Consider the following 18,349-nt stretch of genomic DNA (forward strand, 5'->3'; position numbering starts at 1 on the left):
ATCAACCACAAAGCGTGCCATATTACATCACATCACTATTTATCTAAAAAAAAAAACAACACAGCTAAAATTAAGATCTGCTGTTAAAAGACATTAAGTAAACCCTTCCCATTTCCATGGGAATTATGAGTGGTAAATATCAGCCAGGTGCTGCCTGTCAAATGCGCTTGATTCATGTACCATCAGTGAGTGTGAGTGTGCAGTTTGTTGGTTGTGAGCCTTCAGGTGTGCACGAACACAACACCAAAGAGGAAAAACATGAGCAATGATCTTAAAGAAGAGAAGCGAGAGCGACGTGTCAGACTCTACAGGTCTCAGCTAGAGTGAAGTTCAGACGGTGCAATTAGAAACAGATTGAACAAGTATGGCTTGTTTCGAAGAGCAAATGCAACCACCTGCTGAATTTGGTACCACAGCGGTGGTTACTGTGGTGATTGTTACATGTTTTGCAGGCACAGGACCTGGGCACCTTGCAGTCATTGACTCAACCATGAATCCCTCTGTACTCAAAGTATTCTAGAGTCAAATGTGAATGAATTTGTTTAACAGCTAAAGCTTGGCTGAAACGGGTTCATGCAACAGGAAAATGATCCCAGGCACAGGAGCAAATCTACAAAAGACTGGCAGAAAAAGAAAAGGATCAACATGTTTCAATGGCCAAGCCAAAGCACAGACCTCTACATGACTGATGTGCTGCGGTAGGACTTAGCAGAGCTGTGGATAAATGAATGCCTGCAAACCTCAATGAACCTTTTAAAGAAAACTGGGCCAAAGTTCCTCAGCAATGTGAGAGACTGATAAACTCACACAGGAAATAGTTACTTCAAATTACTGTTGCTAAAGCTGGTTCTGCAAGCTACTGAATTATGGAGTATATTTAGGTTTTCGCAGGACTTGCATCCATTTTGCCTTCATGATTCTTCATGGCACAGATTCAAAACACAGAGCGAGGTGCTGCAAACATTCCTCGGAGACTTCGATCTCATTACAGCGTCGCATCCTTACACTTCCACATTGTGAGTCTCCTGTTCCACGACACACCAGAGGTGCTCTGTTGGACTGAAGCAACTGCACAGTCAGCAGTCTCCACCTTTCACTGTGTTTTTGCATTTACTGAGCTAAACTGTCAGCACGTACAAAATATACTCATACCAGCAAAAAGTAAAAGTGCTCATTTAGCACTAAAATAATTCCTGTGACTGTTAATGTGATGTTATTGGAGTGATTTGGTTTTCAGGTACTTTACATACAGTCATGCAGTTTGAGTGATTTACTCCACAGCACAAATGGGAAGAGAAGGAAGCACAAACAAAGCTGTGCTGCTGCAACTTGCTCTAAATTCATTTCACTCTTTGTGCTTTATTTTTAATGACTGCAGCGTATCCCAGCTGTCAGTGAGCAAGAGGTGGGATAACCTCGACCATGTGCCAGTGTAATACAGACAGAGTAAAGAAGCTAAAGTAAGATGCCCCAAGTTTGTATCTACTTATATAATCCCACATTATATCTCCCTGCTGTAAACATGTTTAGATAAAATGCACATTGACATTGTTTTGGTTTTTTTGCAATGTTTAAAGCATGTAAAAAACTCTAATAACAATGATTATCATCATATGTGATGATTTTTTCCAGTAAACATCTAAACAGGTAATACAGGTAACTTCTTCCTGTACTAACATCTTTCAGTTTTCCATCTGTACCCTTCATCTCACTCCTCAGCCTCAGTCTCGGGACTGTCATAGCCCAGCTCGCTGCTGATGGGGAAGTGAGCCCAGAAGGTGCGAGCCAAGTCCAGCATCCCATTATTGGCCGCCTGGGCTCGCAGCTCCTCCATCCATCCAAAAAAGTCAGATGACCACAGGCCCCAGTACGGCACGCTTTGCTTCTCCCTCTCCTCCCTCCTGCCAGCCGCCTCGCTCCCCTCTGAAAGCAGACACAGACGGCAGTGTGAGCGCACATTTCACACCTTGTCTCTCATCTCAGAATATCTACGAGACACAATAGCAGGTCCACTGATGTGTAATGCATTATACGAGCTGCAGACACACCTGCAGGAGGCAGGAAGCTCAGCAGAAGAAGAAAGAGCAGCGCTGACACGTACGGAGCATGCATGCTGAGAGACGGAGAGACAAAACACAAAGGACGTCTCATGAATGCCATCTCAAAAGCAGGTACAATTTCCACGGGATTATTGCATATTGTTTAAAAAATATTCACATTTCAGCTGACTGCACGTGTCTATAAAGAAGAGGAATGTTATCACGTGTGGATCCATGTTGTCTTACCTGACCAGCAGAGGATTCAGTTTTAGTCCTGTCCTCTGTCCTTCCTCAGATTGATCTCAGCACAATGACTGCATCTCGGTTTAAAGGTGAGAAAAAGGCGGACATGTTTGTTTTTCACATTTTGCCTCCCTTCTTACCTCTCATGGTCCTTTGCCAAAATCCTCTAATGTCAGATGGGTAAAAGATTCCTGTGTAAACGGGAATGTCAAGAAAACATTAATAATTATAGATTTAGATGAGGATGTTCTAATATCTGATGGAGCCGATTAAAGAATGAATGACTGTAATATAACCAGACTGTCACAACCATCAGCAGTTAAGTGTGACATCTGTGGCCTTGATTTTCTTTCAAGTCAAAAAGAAGTGAGAAAAGCAGCGAGAGGAGAGGAATGAAAGCAGATTAAAAAAAGACACACACACATACCAGGCGGTTTTCACACCTGCTATTCAGACAGTCTACACCAGCACTGAGCCAAAGGGCATAAAGTCAGTTGGCAGGTTTTGCACCCTCAAGTCTTCTCCCCTGTGAAATCTGCTTCATTCATTCATGACTGAATCCACGCCATGGATCAGAGGAGCAACGCTCTGATAGAGAAGACGCTGCACAAAACTTCAAGTGATCTTTAGAGGATGAGTGAATGTTATTGACTTACTGAGAGCAAATCCGGTGAAAAGACCAAAAAAAAAAAAACAATAGCTCTCGAAACTTTCTGACTTCCCTGCACCTCTCCTTTCTGCCCCCGGCTCCAGCTGAAGACTTAAATCTTTAAAGGTACCTCAGACATGTAGTTTTACTTTTTAAACAGGCTCAGTTGATCCCCAAAGGATGAAAGCCTGAATGAATAATGGTTTTATCTAACCTTTGTTTAACCACAGAAACACCACCAAATTAAAAAAAATAAAAAATAAAATAATAAAAAGGCCTTTAAAGAGCATCCTGGCCAAGAGAGGAGGGACTGACAGCGAGCGGAGCAGTAAATTGTAATTACCAAAAGCTTAATTAAATTTAGAAACTGAAGCTTTATTGTAAGCAACTTTTAATAAAGCTATTTTCTACAGTCACACTTGGTTGGATTATAAAATTATTGTGAACACGTGCAACGAGTTTGCAGTCTCATTGCTTTTAAAATAATTGCTTGGAAGACAAAGACGAGTTTGAAGACTTGAAGTCAGTCGGCATCTTTAAAACAACTTTGGTGAATCAAGATGACACAAAATCAACCATAGGGGCTGCATGCAGCCGAGCTGGCAATTGCATGTAATCTGATTGGGATGCTGTCTCGATTAACTATGATAAAAGACAAACTGTGAACCTGCTGCCATCCATCCATCACTCCAGCTTCCCTAACCTAAAGCATGCAGACACGAGGCAAACATGCAAACTCCACACAGAAATAAGCCAGCTAGATGGCGGCTTGTAACCCAGGACCTTCTTGCTGTAAGGCAACAGTGCTATCCACTGTACTGCCGTGCTGTCTTACACAGAAATTTACATCAACTAATTATATTCAGAGTAACGGCAAAATCTGGAAAAAAGATTTTTTAAACAGAAATTTCCCCACAAATAGTGACATAGTTGCTGCTGCAGGATGACATAATTGCTCAGCAACTTTTATATGGCAATATAATCAGAATCCAACCAGATTCAGTTCGATTACATTTTATTTATATAGCACCAAATCACAACAACAGTCACCTCAAGGTGCTTTATATGGTAAAGACCCTGCAAAAATACAGATGAGTCATGTCGCATGTTTTTATCCACTGTTTCTGTTACAGTGGAAGCATGGACAATGATTTTAGCCACAGGTGTTTTGTGGGTTGCCCTTGGGTTCTTTCTCACCTCTGACAGTCTCAGCTCTTGGTGTGAACTTTGCCCACTACTTTGTTGTGTTGTGTTGTGTTGTGAACACCCTGATCTATAGAAATGATTTTGTAGCCTTTTCTTTGGGTACACAGGAAAAAGTGTTGAACAGTTGAACAGATTCCCATGTATCATTTTTCATTTCTGAATTGTAAAAAATGACTCCAAGCAGGTTTTTCTTAATTTTGAAACTCTGACAGCATCACTCATCCTCTTTTTAAATATTTCTTATATTATTTTTAACACTGGATTAATCTGTTTTCCTACCTGCAACATCTGTGCTTCCAAAAGTGTAAAAGACCTATCTTTTTCTCTCACAGCTGTCTCATTTGTCTTTTTGTATTACCCAGCATTCATTACTCCACACTATCACTCCATAGTATAAGAACTGCAAACTTTTACCGCACCAACATACCCTTGTGTCACTTCTCATTTTTGTTTCCAGTTTTTAACCAGGTGGTAACAACTGTGGGGTTTATCCAGGATCCAAACAAAGCAAACATTTTGAGCTCCAGCTTTTGATAAGAGAAATCTTTCTCCTTGTTGGAATCTGGACAGATTGAGTTGGTTCACACTGCCTGCTCTCCTGGCAAAACACCATAGCTTATCTCTTTAAAAAACTTTTTGTTATGCTGCAAAGTATTTTAAGTTTTCTGTTTACGTGAAAACTTTTTGACATTTTGGGGGGTTTAAATAGGCTGAATTTGATTGAAAGGAATAATGTTTATAATCACAGTTATGTGCAGGGCTGATGAGCCAATGGATCATCGTTAAACTGCAAATTCTCAACACATTTTAATGCTAAATCATTGGGACTTTTACTTTCCTCAATAATGAGTCATTAGAAAATACACATTTTAGTTTTTCATGTATTTTGAGACTGGGTTTTTATAGAGCTGGAATATAAATGTGTCCAGATTTAAAGCACTTTGGGTCAGCTTCTGTTGTTTAAATGTGCTACAGGTTGTAAAAAAATCTGAATTTAACAGTCAACACAAAAAAGTTTAATTTTAATAATACATGCCTGAGGTATATTTTAATTTAACACAATTGTTTGGGCTAAATACTGAACTTAACGATATTAATACTTAGTTGTTCACCAACTATATTTACATATGAGGCCAGATAATACAGTCAGTTAAGTTAACCTACTCGTACGTCTTTATGATAATAAATGCATTGATTATCTCTCATTTTAAACTAATACATTTAGACAAAACTGAGGTTATTGAACTCTGCACGACATTATCTTGACCTTTAGTAACACTGTGAGAAATCTTGGTTGGTTTTGACCAGGATGTTTCCTTCACTGTGAATAATAAACATATACATGAGATTACCTTCATTAATATATATGCACAATATCTTTAAAACTGTAAATATCCCTTCTCAGATTGATGTTGAAAAATGGTAAATGGACTGGTTCTTATATAGCGCTTTTCTACTTTGTCCGAGCACTGAAAGCGCTTTATACAGCTAATTCATTCACCCAATCACACCCATTCACACAAGCACTTCTAAGCTTAAGTATCTAACATTCATACACATTCACACTCCGATGGATGCATCGGAGAGCAACATGGGGTTAGTATCTTGCCCAAGGATATTTGGCATGCAGACTGGAGCAGCCTGGGATTGAACCACCGACCTTCTGGTTAGTGGCTGATCTGCTCTGCCACATGAGCAACAGCCACCCCTAGAAAAACTAATTAAAGCATTTCCACTGAGAAGCCTTCAGCTGATCCAAACCCCTGCAGCGAGCGTACCGACAGGGACTAGAAAGAGAGAACATTTCTCACACACTGGCTTCTCTTCATTGGCTCCCTTTAAATCCAGAATTGAATTTAAAATCCTTCTCCTCACATAAAAAATCTTGAATAATCAGACCTGTCATATTTTAAAGATCTCATAGTAACATATTATCCCAACAGAGTACTTCTTTCTCTGCTAAACAGACATCCTCTCCACTTTTATGATTTGATAAATCTTATTTCATTACACTGATATACTCTGACTGCTTTGAGGCTTTCCATAATGAATTGAGGGTTTCTTCTTCACTCATCTCTTTTCACTCTGTGTTTATGCATCACCACTCTCCACATCTGGTCATGGCGGATTCCACCCTGAGCCTGGTTCTGCTGGAGGTTTCTTCCTGTTAAAAGTTTTTACTTCCTACTGTCGCCAGGTGCTTGTTCATGGGTGTCATATGATTATGGAGGTTTCTTTCTATATTCTAGTGTATTTACTTTACAGTATAAAACGCCATGTGTTGTTTTGGTTTCCTCCCCCAGCATGTTGACAGCACTATGTGGGAAAGCAGATCACTGGATCACTTGTCTACCAATGTCAAATTAAACTTCGGCTTCATCTTAAAGAGGTCGACCAGGTGGCCAGTGAAGCCTATTTTGAAACAACAGATTTAGTTGTGCAGGCCACATGGGGGTGATATAAATAGCATTATTGAGTGCGTGACAGTGGCTGTTTTTCTAAATACAAAATGACCTACAGACAAGTATCTGCTGATGGATAAATAAATAAATAAATAAATAAATAAATAAATAAATAAATAAATAAATAAGAGGAGAGGTTTGGTGACAAGAACAAGCTGAAAAGGGTACAGTTTGACCTTAAGGTGAGACACGGGGAGTGCAAGGACTCCCACAGACGAGCTGGCAAATAAATTAAAGCAAAACAACATCAAGAGAGGTGTGGATGAGCATGAGGCAGATTATAGACTTTGACATCAAAGATCATGAGGAAGGGGAGGGCAGGGTAGATAGGATTGGTGTGAACGCAGTGCTGTGAAAAAGCATTTGTGTCCTTCCTAATCGCTTAGATTTTTGCGCCTGTGTCAAAGATAACCCGAGTAAACACAAAACGCAGTTTTTAAATGATTTCAGTTCTTACAGCTTTCATACCCATCTCGCCTGTGTGAAAAAGTAATTACCCCTTGTTAAATTATGAATTGATTGATGTCATTGAGGTGATTAACCAAATTTTTCACAAAGCTGAGTTCAGTTTCACTGCCACAACATATCACTTAAATGAAACCTGACAAAGTGAAGCAGGCTAAACGATCTTAAAGATCAACACATAGCACAATCTAAAGAAAAAGCTGACAAAGTCACTGACACCGATTAATCTGGAAAGCATTACACAGTCATCACGAAGGCTTTGAGAGCCACCATCTACAAATGGAGGAAAGTGGGAACAGTGGTGAACCTTCCCAGGAGGGACTGGTCTATCAAAATGACTCCAAAAGCACATCAATGACTCATCCAGGAGGTCACAAAAGACCCTAAAACAACATCTAAGGAACTGCAGGTCTCACATGTCGCAGTTAAGGCCAGATTTCATGATTTAACAATAAGAAAGAGACTGGGTAAAAATGGCATCCATGGGAGAGTTCAAGGAGAAAACCACTGCTGGCCAAAGGAACACAAAGGCTCGTCTCACATTTGCCAAAAAACCCCATCTTGATGACTTTTAGGAAGATACTTTGTGGACTGCCGATACAAAAGCAGAACTTTTCGGAAGGTTTGAGTCTCATAGCAAATCATAAAAGATCACGGCAACCATCAAGCATGATGGTGGTTGTGTGATGGTCTGAGGCTGTGTTGCTGGACTTGGGTTCTACATTGGGACGATGATCCAGAACACACCACCAAGTCCACTTCTGAATGGCTCAAAACACAAAATAAAGTTTGTGCAGAGGCCTGGTCAAAGTCTGGATTTACATTGAGATGATTTGGGATGACGTCATACAGGCCACGCTTCAAAACCCTCCAGCATAGCTGAAAGAAGAGTGGGCCAAAATTCCTCAACAGTGACAGGAAAGACTCCAGTTATCCAAAATGCTTTCAGCCAAGGGTGGCACAATCAGTTAAAATGTTTAGGAGGCAATTACTTTTTCACAGCGCCAGGTAAGTTTGGATAAGCATTTCCCCTTAATAATAAATCATGATCTAAAAACTGCATTTTGTATCTTCTTAGGTTATCTTTGTCAAATATTAGAGTTGGTTTGATGATCTGAAACATGTGAGACAAATAAGAAAACAATAAATCAGGAAATGGCGAAATGCATTTGTGCTCTCTGCTGGATAAGCCCTACCTCAATACTGAAATATTGTTTTATTTAGTGATCCCCTGTTTTGTGTTGTGGCCCCTTCTCTCAGTTATCGGTGCCGCACACGGATGGCCACAACTCTGCTTTCAAACAACAACTCTGATTGTCTTTGTGTTTGAGTCAGTGGGGTAGAAACATGCTGTGGAGCTAAGAAGCACAAACGTCTTCATTAATTTAATGTTCCTGTTTTCCACCAGAGACGGGGAGTCGACTCAGCTGCTACGAACACTACAAAATAACAACAATACCAAAATAAGTGACTATGATAATTGGATTTGAATTACTCCAAACAAGAGCAGTCAGTCAGTAATGATGCCTCTCCCTGCTGAGCCTTTGCTTGCTTTGAGCTCACTCTTTTAAATCAAGTACACTAATTTTAGATAACCATTCACGTGTGCTCCCCTGTTCACCAGTTTATTCTTTGGCCAGCTAACTCTGCATTATTATTGAAGACGAATTTTGAAAGAGGCTGAATGGAAATCAATGAAATTGCTGACATTCAGCTTTAAACGAGTTTAATTCATTCAGATTAAATTTGCCAAAGACTCCCAGCAGTGTGAGTTGCCAGAACAACCAAACACATAATCCTGCTGCTCAGGTGAACAGTTCAGGTGACGATCGAAAGAGCCCAATACTGCCACCATGTGGGGAATTCTGCGTACTGCGGCACACATTTTCTCCAACGTTTTCAGTTATTATTATTAATAATAATAATAATAATAAAGTAACTTTTACAGCTCTGTCTCATCTTTCCACTTGGACACTGCTTTGTAAATAACAGCTGGCCCAAAAGACGGTGTACTCGATCTCCGTTAAAAATGTGAGACTAGAGAGCCAATCCAGATAAACCCCGGTGCAGTTTAAGGTACGTTGACATGCTGCAGTCATCACTCTCACATAAAGATATGAAATCCCACCTGGCAGCTTGGTCCTGTCAAAGCTGAGGCAGATGGTGGTTTAATTGTGACTGACTCAGACACAAACACACTGCGAGGGTGACCTCAATCATCAGAACGATTCTGGTTACACCAGCTGACGTTTGTAGGGGTTAGCTATTTGCCAGACAGGATTCAAGAGGCCTGGGGGGACTTTAAAGGCTGAATGGGCTTGTATACAGTGGTAAACCCCGTTAGATTCCCTTAAATAAATGTGTGAAATAAAAAAGGAAACGTTCCTATTTAAAAAAAATAAAAAATTTACACCAAATTTAGAATGAATAATTCTGAAGTGATTTTCATTTTTCAGACCGGTGTAGTCAGGTTTATTAAAAGCAGATGTGCTAAAAAGAACACACAGGAGCATAAAGTACAATCCTGAAGTGGTTTTAAGACCCAAGGATGATAGAAAAACTCCACATCTTGCTTAAAGCTGCTTTCATATAGTTTAAACACCAAAGCAATCCCAGGACAATACTGAGACAAAGGTTGTCTGTTGAACTCAGCCAAGCTATGGTGGGGAAATTATTTGCAAATGCTCTGAAACCTCAGGGCCTTGATTTCATTGCTGTCTGATAATTAATCAGACAGCAATGAAATCGGCAGAGAAGGAATTTAACAGGAGTCTCGTATCACCGTTAATTTGATCGCATTAGAAAATGAGAAAGTCTCTCTCTCAGAGCAGAACGGCTACACCATGCTGGCATTAACCTTTCAAAGTAATCACTGAGACAGTAATCGATCACACGTAATTTAGTATTCTTCAAAAAATTTTATTGAACAAAAGTATCTCAATTCTCATCACGTTGTCGGTGATACAGTACCATAGTTGGATCTTAATGATTCATATATGCACCTCTTCTTATTTTGAATATATACATACAGTGGAGACAAGAATTAAATAACAATGCTCAATAACATTCAGGTATATCATATAAAAGCTGAGGACCCCATGATCAACACTTCCATTGGTAAACAAATGCACATAGCAAACGAAAATAAGAGGAAAATGCGTGGCAGGGACTAAGGTTATAACTTTCAGCTAAGATGAGAATGTATTTGGTTTCTTGACAGTGAAAGATGAATTTTTTTAATATATGTGTATATAAAGAGACAGAAACCTAAGCCCTGTTCCACTCTGTTACTGTTCCTACACCTGTTAGACATGCACAACACATATCAAGGGTACAATGGCATCTCTATATTTACCCAGAAACAATTATCTTTGATTTCACTTCTACCTGGAGTGTCACAAACTGTTTAGCTGGCCATGCTAAAGGCAGCCAATCCCGATTTCAGGGTGGATTATTACTATTCATTTTACTTTTATAAAGATAAGTTCGTTCAATTTTTCTTTTTTGCTAGATTCAAAGAGGCCAGGCTTCAGACCTGTCATACGTTCAGTAAAACTGGACTACTCCAAGTCATTTTGTGATTCATTTGTTAATAAAAGAAAGATTTTGTGATTTGTAAAGGCAGTATATCATTTTCTAAATACTCTGAAACAGGGTCTAAGGTAATAACTTTACCATTTTTCCTTTTTGAAGACTTTTTTGGTATAATATCCCTTCCAAAGTTCTCATCGGTCAGATGTGAGAAGGTATTTTATTTCCATGGGCAGGCGCTGGAGCACATCAAGTGTAATTACTCAGGTTAGCAGAAAAAAGCTTTTTATTATTCTTCAGCCAGTATCGTGAAATACTGGAGAACAGTAACATGTCCAGCGTGACACTATATAAAGCATGAGCACAGAGTTATGAACGACTGGCGTACTATGGCGAGTGCAGTGCAGCCCTGGAGCCAGTAGTAATGGGTACAAGGTGGCACATTTGGTTACACATTTAAATAAAACATTTAAACTCTACAGGAAATCAGAAGTCTCCACTATTGCATTAGTGCTCCCACCTAGACTGCTTTTAGGAAGTGCTGTATCCAGATTTTAAGTACTACAAACTAACGATGGGGTCTGTGAAGATGGAAACGAGGAGGGATTTAAGTTAAACAAAAAAGAAAGGAGAAATTTAAATGGGGAGAAAATGAGGAATGGTGCAAACTCTGAGACAAAGGGCAAAAGGCAAGAGAGTGATTCTGGTCACTTTGTGAAGTCACTGAATGAAGAAGCAACAGTTTAAACCTCCAGAGAGGAAATTAATTTAACTATTTTTTAAAAAGAGACAAAAAAAAGCATCAACTCTGTAACGAGCATTTCATAAAAAGAAAAAAAAAAAGTGAAGAAAATAAAACAATGGCCAGCGATTTGACAGGACAACACCAGAGTTAGGTCCCACAGAGGTCTGAGTTCTCTCTGAACTCTTAAATGTCTGTTCTCCTGTGTGGATTAAGAGCAATGGTGTAACTTACAATGTGCGTGCTAGTAAATGGACATTATGTATGACATCAGAAGGAGAGCTCAACACCCAACAAGGCTTCAGGCGTTCTGTTAGCAGCAGATTTGGTCACTGCAGTTTGCACATCTTAGATTGAGAGGCTGTTTTGTTTTTTCCTTTTTTCTCGTATTTAATTCTTTTGGCATGGTGTTGTAAATGAAGGATGCAGATATTTGCTGACACAGTGCTGGCTGTCTTCAGGTTAACGGCTCGGTTGGAGAGCTAGAGAAAGTTTCACCTGCTCACTGCTAGGACAGATAAGACGCGGAGGTGCGAGAGAGGATCTAGACGTGGTACAGACGCCACAGCAAGAGGGTCCAGAGCTAAGGCTTGAGTTAAGACAGTCGGGGAGTGGCATTAGTGTTTGGTATATGAGAGCGCATGTGTGTGTGTATGAGCATCCAGTGTAGGTGTGAGGGTGTGTAAATCACAGCAGCGCTTTGACCAGGTACAGCTTCTCCCCATGTTCGCTGGTGAAGATGGGAGCTTTCTTGTAATGCTCCACAAGTTCATCCATGGAGTTAAACCTGCGCTGGCCAATACAGTACACTCCGTCTGACAGCTGCACTTTAAAGTGCTTATTCTTACCCACCGCCTTCAGAGACACGGAGAAGTCACTGGGCTGAAAAACAAAAAGGCAGACAGTTGTTACGGTTAGAAATGTGAGAGAATGACTGGGGGGAAAATGTGGAATTAAATTCAAAAGCAGACTGTGTTACAACCAGCAGGTGGCAGCATACACCTAAACTTAAAGAGCTTGAACTACATTCATCCAACTGCAACATGTGAAATTCTGGTGTTCCATGAGGAAAATAAATAGATAAAATGAATAATCCCATATACCATCCAACCCCACGTAGAAAGGTGTTTTAATGCATGTCATTGCTCTTCTTAGATGTTCAGTCCGAGCGGAGTTTTACTCTTAACGCTTCAATTTTCACTGCTGTAAGTGGGACGTTTTTTCTGAGGTCACCTAAAATCCGAGTTGAAAGTGTGACCGCATGCAAGCCGTATTTATGACATCAAAAACGTGCTGAAGAAATCTGAAACCCTGCACCAAGACACAACCTAATCTTTTTTAGATACACTTAAAACAAAAAAAGAAGAAATTCACTTCATAACAGCTGACATCAGATGGCTGCAGTGCAATGACAGAGGTGATCTACAGCGACAAATAATATACAATTCAATTTAACGGTCACCGTGAATTGTCCTTTTCGTTAAAAAGAAAAATCTAATAAACTCTGTCCTGCATGGAATCGCCTTTATTCCTTATAACACAAAGATGCATTTCAAAGCTGTTGGTTTGTAACCATTTCAGCCAGTAATGAAGCCACAAAGGCTTTTGCTCCAAACCCTTAACCAGATTTATGCCTTCCTTAATCAGCAGCTTTTCAGCCGTGCTTGCATAACTGAAGATATTTCAAGACAAGCTTGTTAACAATATTATGTGTTGTAGGTACTGTATTAGGTTATACAATGTCACTGGTGGTTACGGAGAGAGCACTGTGCAGGCTATGCCATCATACACTCACTGGCAAATTCATGTTCAGGTGCTCGTCAATAAAAATATCTAATCAGCCAATCATATGGCAGCAATTTAATGCATTCAGGCATGTAGACGTGGTCAAGATGACCTTCTGAAGTTCAAACTGAAAACCAGAATGGGAAAGGAAGGTGACTAAACATGTGACTGAACTGGCACTGTCATTGGCACCAGACAGGCTGGTCTGAGTATTTCAGAAACTGATGATCTACTGGGATTTACTACACAGCCACCTCTGATGTTTACAGAGAATGGACTGAAAAAGAGAAAATATCTACTAAGTGGCAGTTCTGTGTGAAAACGTCTTGTTGATTTCAGAGGTCAGAGGAGAAGTGCCAGACTGCTTGGAGCTGACAGGAAGAGAACATTAACTTAAATAACTACTTGTTACAACTTAGATGTGCAGAAGAGCATCTCTGTATCCACAGCACGTTGAACCTTGAAAGAGATGTGCTACAGCAGCTGAAGACCACATCTGGTACCACTTCTGTCACCACTTCTGTCAACTAAGAACAGGAAACTGAGGCTGCCACTCACATTGGCTCACCAGAATTGGACAACAGAACACTGGAAACACTGGAATTGTTGCCTGGTCTTATAAGTCCCTATTTCTGCTGCAACAATCAGATGGTAGTTTAACTCAGAATCCATTCTGCCTTGTATCAATGATTCAGGCTGGTGGTGTAACTGTGTGGGATATTTTCTTGGCACACTGTGTACTCCTTAGTACCAACTAAGGGTCATTTATCAACAGCTGAGCATTGTTGCTGACCATGTCCATCCCTTGAACAGCCCAGTGTACCATCTTCAGATGTGGTTACATGATAATGCACCATGTCTCAAAGCTCAAATCATCACAACATGACAGTGGTCTCTCTGTAATCAAATGCCGTCCACAGTCATCAGATCTCAATCCAATAGATCAACTTTAGTATGTGGACGAAGAGTTTCGCATCATATGCAGCTAGCAAATCTGCAGCAGCTGTGTGACGGCATCACTTCAACGTGGACCAAAATCTCTGAAGAATATTTCAACACCTTGTTGAATCTTTGCCAAGAAGATTTAAGATAGTTCTGAAGGCAAGAGGGGGTCCAACGTGGTGTAACTAATAAAATGGCATGTACTGGAGTGTAATTATTATGAGCTTCAGCAGCAACACATCACTGAAAAAACTTGAGGATTTGACCAGAAGCCTTTTGTCGTTATTAGTGTAAGCAACAGCAAAGGGTATATTCTGTATAGATTTAACACAGTTCTACAAATTAAGCTTCTAAGTAGTTAAAAAGATGGATGGAAAAAAAATCCTTGCTAGAAGTTATTTTTACTGAGAGTGTAATTACTGTAGCAGTTTCAGGTTAAATATTTCTCCGACCAGCTGCTTCTGCTCTAAGCATGTGAATGTGAAAAATCACGTGATTGCTTATCAGCTGCTCCAAAAGGTTGCATCTAATGTTTGTGTTAAATAGGACTGATTACTAAAAATGTCACATACATCATGTCTTTAAGCTTTTAAAATACTTAAACGCAGGTCCTGACATGGAGAAACATGCGGCACATATTTCCAAACTCTGCTCTTTTTTTCTACCAGGATTCATCCTCAGTTTCTCCCAGTACCCAAAATACTACTCTATCATGACTTCACCCAAGTGACTCACCGATGACTCGCTGTCTCGTATAAGGAAGTCACCCTCTTCGCCTTTCTCGTTGAGTATACACTCAGCCTGGTGTCTGGTGATGTTGCCGTAGTACCAGTCCCTGCCAGCGAACCTCCCTGAGCGTGCTGGTGCCAGGAGGCGGTTCTGTGGGGAGCTCGACGTAGAGGAGGGCGGGCCAGGCCGCTCGTCCAGCACCGTCACATAGTTTTTAGGTACCAGGCCCACCATGCCACGTGAGTTTTTACACCTCCACCACTCTGGGTCGTTCTCTGGCTTCTCCACCACTTCCATGACTTCTCCCTTCTCAAAGTTTAGCTCCTCCTCCGTCACAGAGCTGAAGGGGTAGAGAGTCTGAACCAGGTGAAGAACTCCCCCACGGCCACCTGTGCGTCCGTTTGCCAACAAAGTTCCTTGAGAAGCTTCGAGGTATCCCCGCGAGGAATCGCCCTCCCCTCTATCATCGGACCCTCCGAGCTCCTCTTGGACGTAATTGGAGGGAAACCAGCCTACCCGCCCCGCCTGATTACCCCGCCACCAGCCGTCACTGCACTTCTCCATCACAATCACTCTGGAGCCTTTCACCAGGGTCAGCTCATCATCCCTCTCCGCTGTGTAGGCAAACTTAACTATAGCAGGGATATTGAGGTCATAGATTCTCTCTGCTGCTCCTACCCCAACTCCTCCACCCCCACTGCCATTGGAGGGGTACTCTGTGTCTGAGCTTGGTGTTGGGGAAGCATCTCGGGCACTCGTCTTTCTCTTAGTTTTTCCTAAACCTGTACACATAAACAGAAACAAGAGTAACGTTACACAGATGGTAGCAAACACACAATTCTTTCCTCACATTTCTACCAGATTAGTTATATCATAATTTGGTCTCTGCAATACCCCACTTTTCTTACCAGGTCGACACTAATTGTGTCTGTCTGGTGCTAGTTAACAAATCTCATATGTCCCCATAGCTTGTCTTATACATGTCAGTTCAAATAACTGGATAGGTCGCTCGTTCTACTCTGCATGTACTTTCCTGGTCAGACTTGTTCCAAATTGTTGACTATGCCACTTTCCAGTAAAGAGTCAACATGACAGACTTCTCTCACTCGCGTCATACTTTCACTTCACATACACCTAGTTGGTTTAGCGTGTTTAACCATGTCTGCCCAGCTTAATAACCTAGTTAATCTGTGAAGGTGCAGAATCCATTCTGCATCCAAACTTGCATTTAGAGATAAAGATGTGATCATTTTTAGGATGAAAAGGCTTTTGTGAAAAAATGCCACATTTTGGAAAAGCATTGAATAGTTTAGTTTTAAAATTTTGCTGTTACAAATTCTAATAAGGAGCACAAAGGGCACCCAATGATAAGTGGGAAATGTTATAAACAGCTGAAAAGTAGGAACTTTTTCAAATAGTCATGGACATTACTTTACTACCAACATCTAATGTTACAGGTTGTTGGAGAAAGTCTATGCCCACAGCTCTGATATATTTCTACACTACCCTTATTAAGAGAGCCTTCAGCAGCTGCACGTGTGATTCTACATGAAGCTGCACTCATCACAGAGCAGGAGGGTGCAGGGGACTAACAAACTTCGGTCTACCAGTACTCTCTATGGCGAGTGGCAGAGAGGAGCAGTACATTCAGCTGATCAAACAATAGATAAAGATGAATAGCAGTGCATGGAGGGGAGAAAAAAAGAAGAAAAAAATTGCTACATTCTAGCTTTCAGTCATTGTGATCTTTTTATATGAATAGTGCTGTGAAAACTTTTTTTTTTTTAAACAATTTTAAACAGCTTGAAAGTCCGTTTATTCCATTCTCTGTAGAGATGATTCCATACTCCTTCAACAGTGTTGAGGTCCAGGCTCTGAGGAAGCTTGGTACATTTTTACTCCACCAGCAGCATGTTTGGGATGACTGTCATGCTGAAAAATGAAGCTGTTGCCAATCAGAAACATTATAGACGATATTGCACGGGGATCAAAATCTGATGGTACTTTTCTCAATCCATAAATCATCAATTTTGACAAGATCCCGAAAACCACGGGCTGAAATGCAGCCTCAAACCATGACAGAGTCATGCCTGTAAAAACTCCATTGTACATCTCTCCTGAACTCCTCTGTATACACAGATGATCATTTACACCAAAAATTTCAGATTTCAGAATTTTCCAGTTCTTGTGAAATTTTGCAGTAGCAGTTTCAATTTATCTCAGTCTTTTATAGTTCCCAGCTGTCATTTCTTTTGTCCTGCACTTGTCCAGTTAAAAAAAAAAAAAAAAAAAAAAAGTACACTGTGGAGATATGCCTAGTTTTCTGCTAAAGCTCTTTCAATTCAATTTTATTCATACAGTGTCAAATCACAGAACAGTTCCCTCAAGGCACTTTGTAAAACTGCCATCTTTGGCATTTTTCATATATTCAACTAAAGAAATGGGAACACATTATGCGTTTTTGTGACAGGGTGCTATTAACAGAGCGCCTAAGGTAAAAATTAGTTCTTTGCTATACTATTATGACACAACAATGGTTCATCCCTTGAGGCAGGTGCCTTTTTCTGCTTCAGTGACTCATAGGTGAATGTTAAGTTGCTTAACAAAAACAGCAGCAAACTGCAAAACAGCAACAAAAAAAACATTCCTGTGAAAATGGTCAGGTACTAGGATTGGACTGAACGAACTAAAAAGCAGCCACTGTCCAAAAAGACATCGAAAGACCTTCAGAAAGCCTGGAGAAGTATTCCTCAAGACTACATTTCAAGTAGAATAAAATCTGGTTGCTTGGAAGCTACATAAAGAAATGAGGGGAGCTCAGGACTTTTGCACAGTAATGTAAACACTGCTGGAATGACGGCAGCCGTTGTCATTAACATGTGGGTATGGTGATTTTGTCAAAGTGGGGCTACAAAAATGTATTTTTACAGAGCAGAGCAGCACCTTGGAAACAGCTGTTTTGACTGCTGGTTAACATGGGCCGTACTTCTGTTATTTAAAACTCCTTCAGCTATATGATAATACAAACATGGGTAAATGAGAACGGCTTTTCTGGGATTTCTCCGGTCGTAAAATAAAGTGTATATGAAATTAGATAGTAGCAGATGAGCCAACAGATACAACTAACTGACAAAAAGGCTGATAATAAATTGCACTGAATCACAGAATTTGAAAAAAATCTGTATTAAATCAGTCGTCAAGTCTTTCACTGAATTACAGTTTAGTAGTTCTGATGTTCATACATATGGGCCCCATATTGTACCAACACTAAACATATAGAGATATTTCTGTTGTTGTGGGGAAATGGCATTTTGTGGGTCTTCAGACTCACTGGAGGGATGTTCATAAGCAATCAAAAACTGAATTTTGCATAATATGTTCCCTTAATCTTGTAAGAAATACCTAAACATTAATCAGTTCTTGTATATGAGCAGTAATGAAAGTTGCAATAACCTGAAGTAGATAACTGGAAGTAAGCAATAGTCAGAATGGCCTCTGCTGCTATGGGAAAGGAGGCAGTTACAGTCACAAGAAAACTAATTGAGGCTGCAAGTTG

General features: G+C 40.3%; 2 protein-coding genes across 4 annotated transcripts in view; both read right to left on the minus strand.

The window, feature by feature from the left end:
- Nucleotides 1-1,362: 1,362 nt before the first annotated feature.
- otos2 (otospiralin 2) lies at nt 1,363-6,685 on the minus strand. Of its 2 annotated transcripts, XM_085134462.1 has the most exons (3): nt 2,286-6,685; nt 2,049-2,113; nt 1,363-1,923 (listed from the first exon to the last, which is right to left on the minus strand). In XM_085134462.1, exons 2-3 carry the CDS (start codon nt 2,110-2,112, stop codon nt 1,709-1,711), a joined length of 279 nt encoding a protein of 92 aa, XP_084990588.1. In that variant the 5' UTR covers nt 2,113; nt 2,286-6,685; the 3' UTR covers nt 1,363-1,708. The 2 variants fall into 2 exon arrangements, with proteins under 2 accessions (XP_084990588.1, XP_084990587.1); XM_085134461.1 differs by having other exon boundaries at nt 2,049-6,685.
- A 3,453-nt stretch (nt 6,686-10,138) lies between these two features.
- The window catches only part of LOC146500478 (cytoplasmic protein NCK2-like), a 40,160-nt gene continuing 31,949 nt past the window's right edge, over nt 10,139-18,349 (minus strand). For both annotated transcript variants that reach the window (XM_085134464.1, XM_085134463.1), the window contains exons 3-4: nt 14,800-15,575; nt 10,139-12,219 (exon numbers count right to left, since the gene is read on the minus strand). In XM_085134464.1, coding sequence (XP_084990590.1) covers nt 12,025-12,219; nt 14,800-15,575 — 971 coding nt within the window. In that variant the 3' untranslated portion in view covers nt 10,139-12,024. The remainder of the gene's footprint in view (nt 12,220-14,799; nt 15,576-18,349) is intronic.

This window comes from Neolamprologus multifasciatus, chromosome 16, assembly GCF_963576455.1.
Source record: "Neolamprologus multifasciatus chromosome 16, fNeoMul1.2, whole genome shotgun sequence".
NCBI classification, from domain to species: domain Eukaryota; kingdom Metazoa; phylum Chordata; class Actinopteri; order Cichliformes; family Cichlidae; genus Neolamprologus; species Neolamprologus multifasciatus.

Coding starts and splice junctions, on each gene's coding strand:
- otos2 (XM_085134461.1), bottom strand. CDS start 2,160: ATGGCATTCATGAGACGTCCTTTGTGTTTTGTCTCTCCGTCTCTCAGC. Junction 1,924..2,048: donor GAGCTTCCTGCCTCCTGCAG/GTGTGTCTGCAG, acceptor GTCTGCTTTCAG/AGGGGAGCGAGGCGGCTGGC.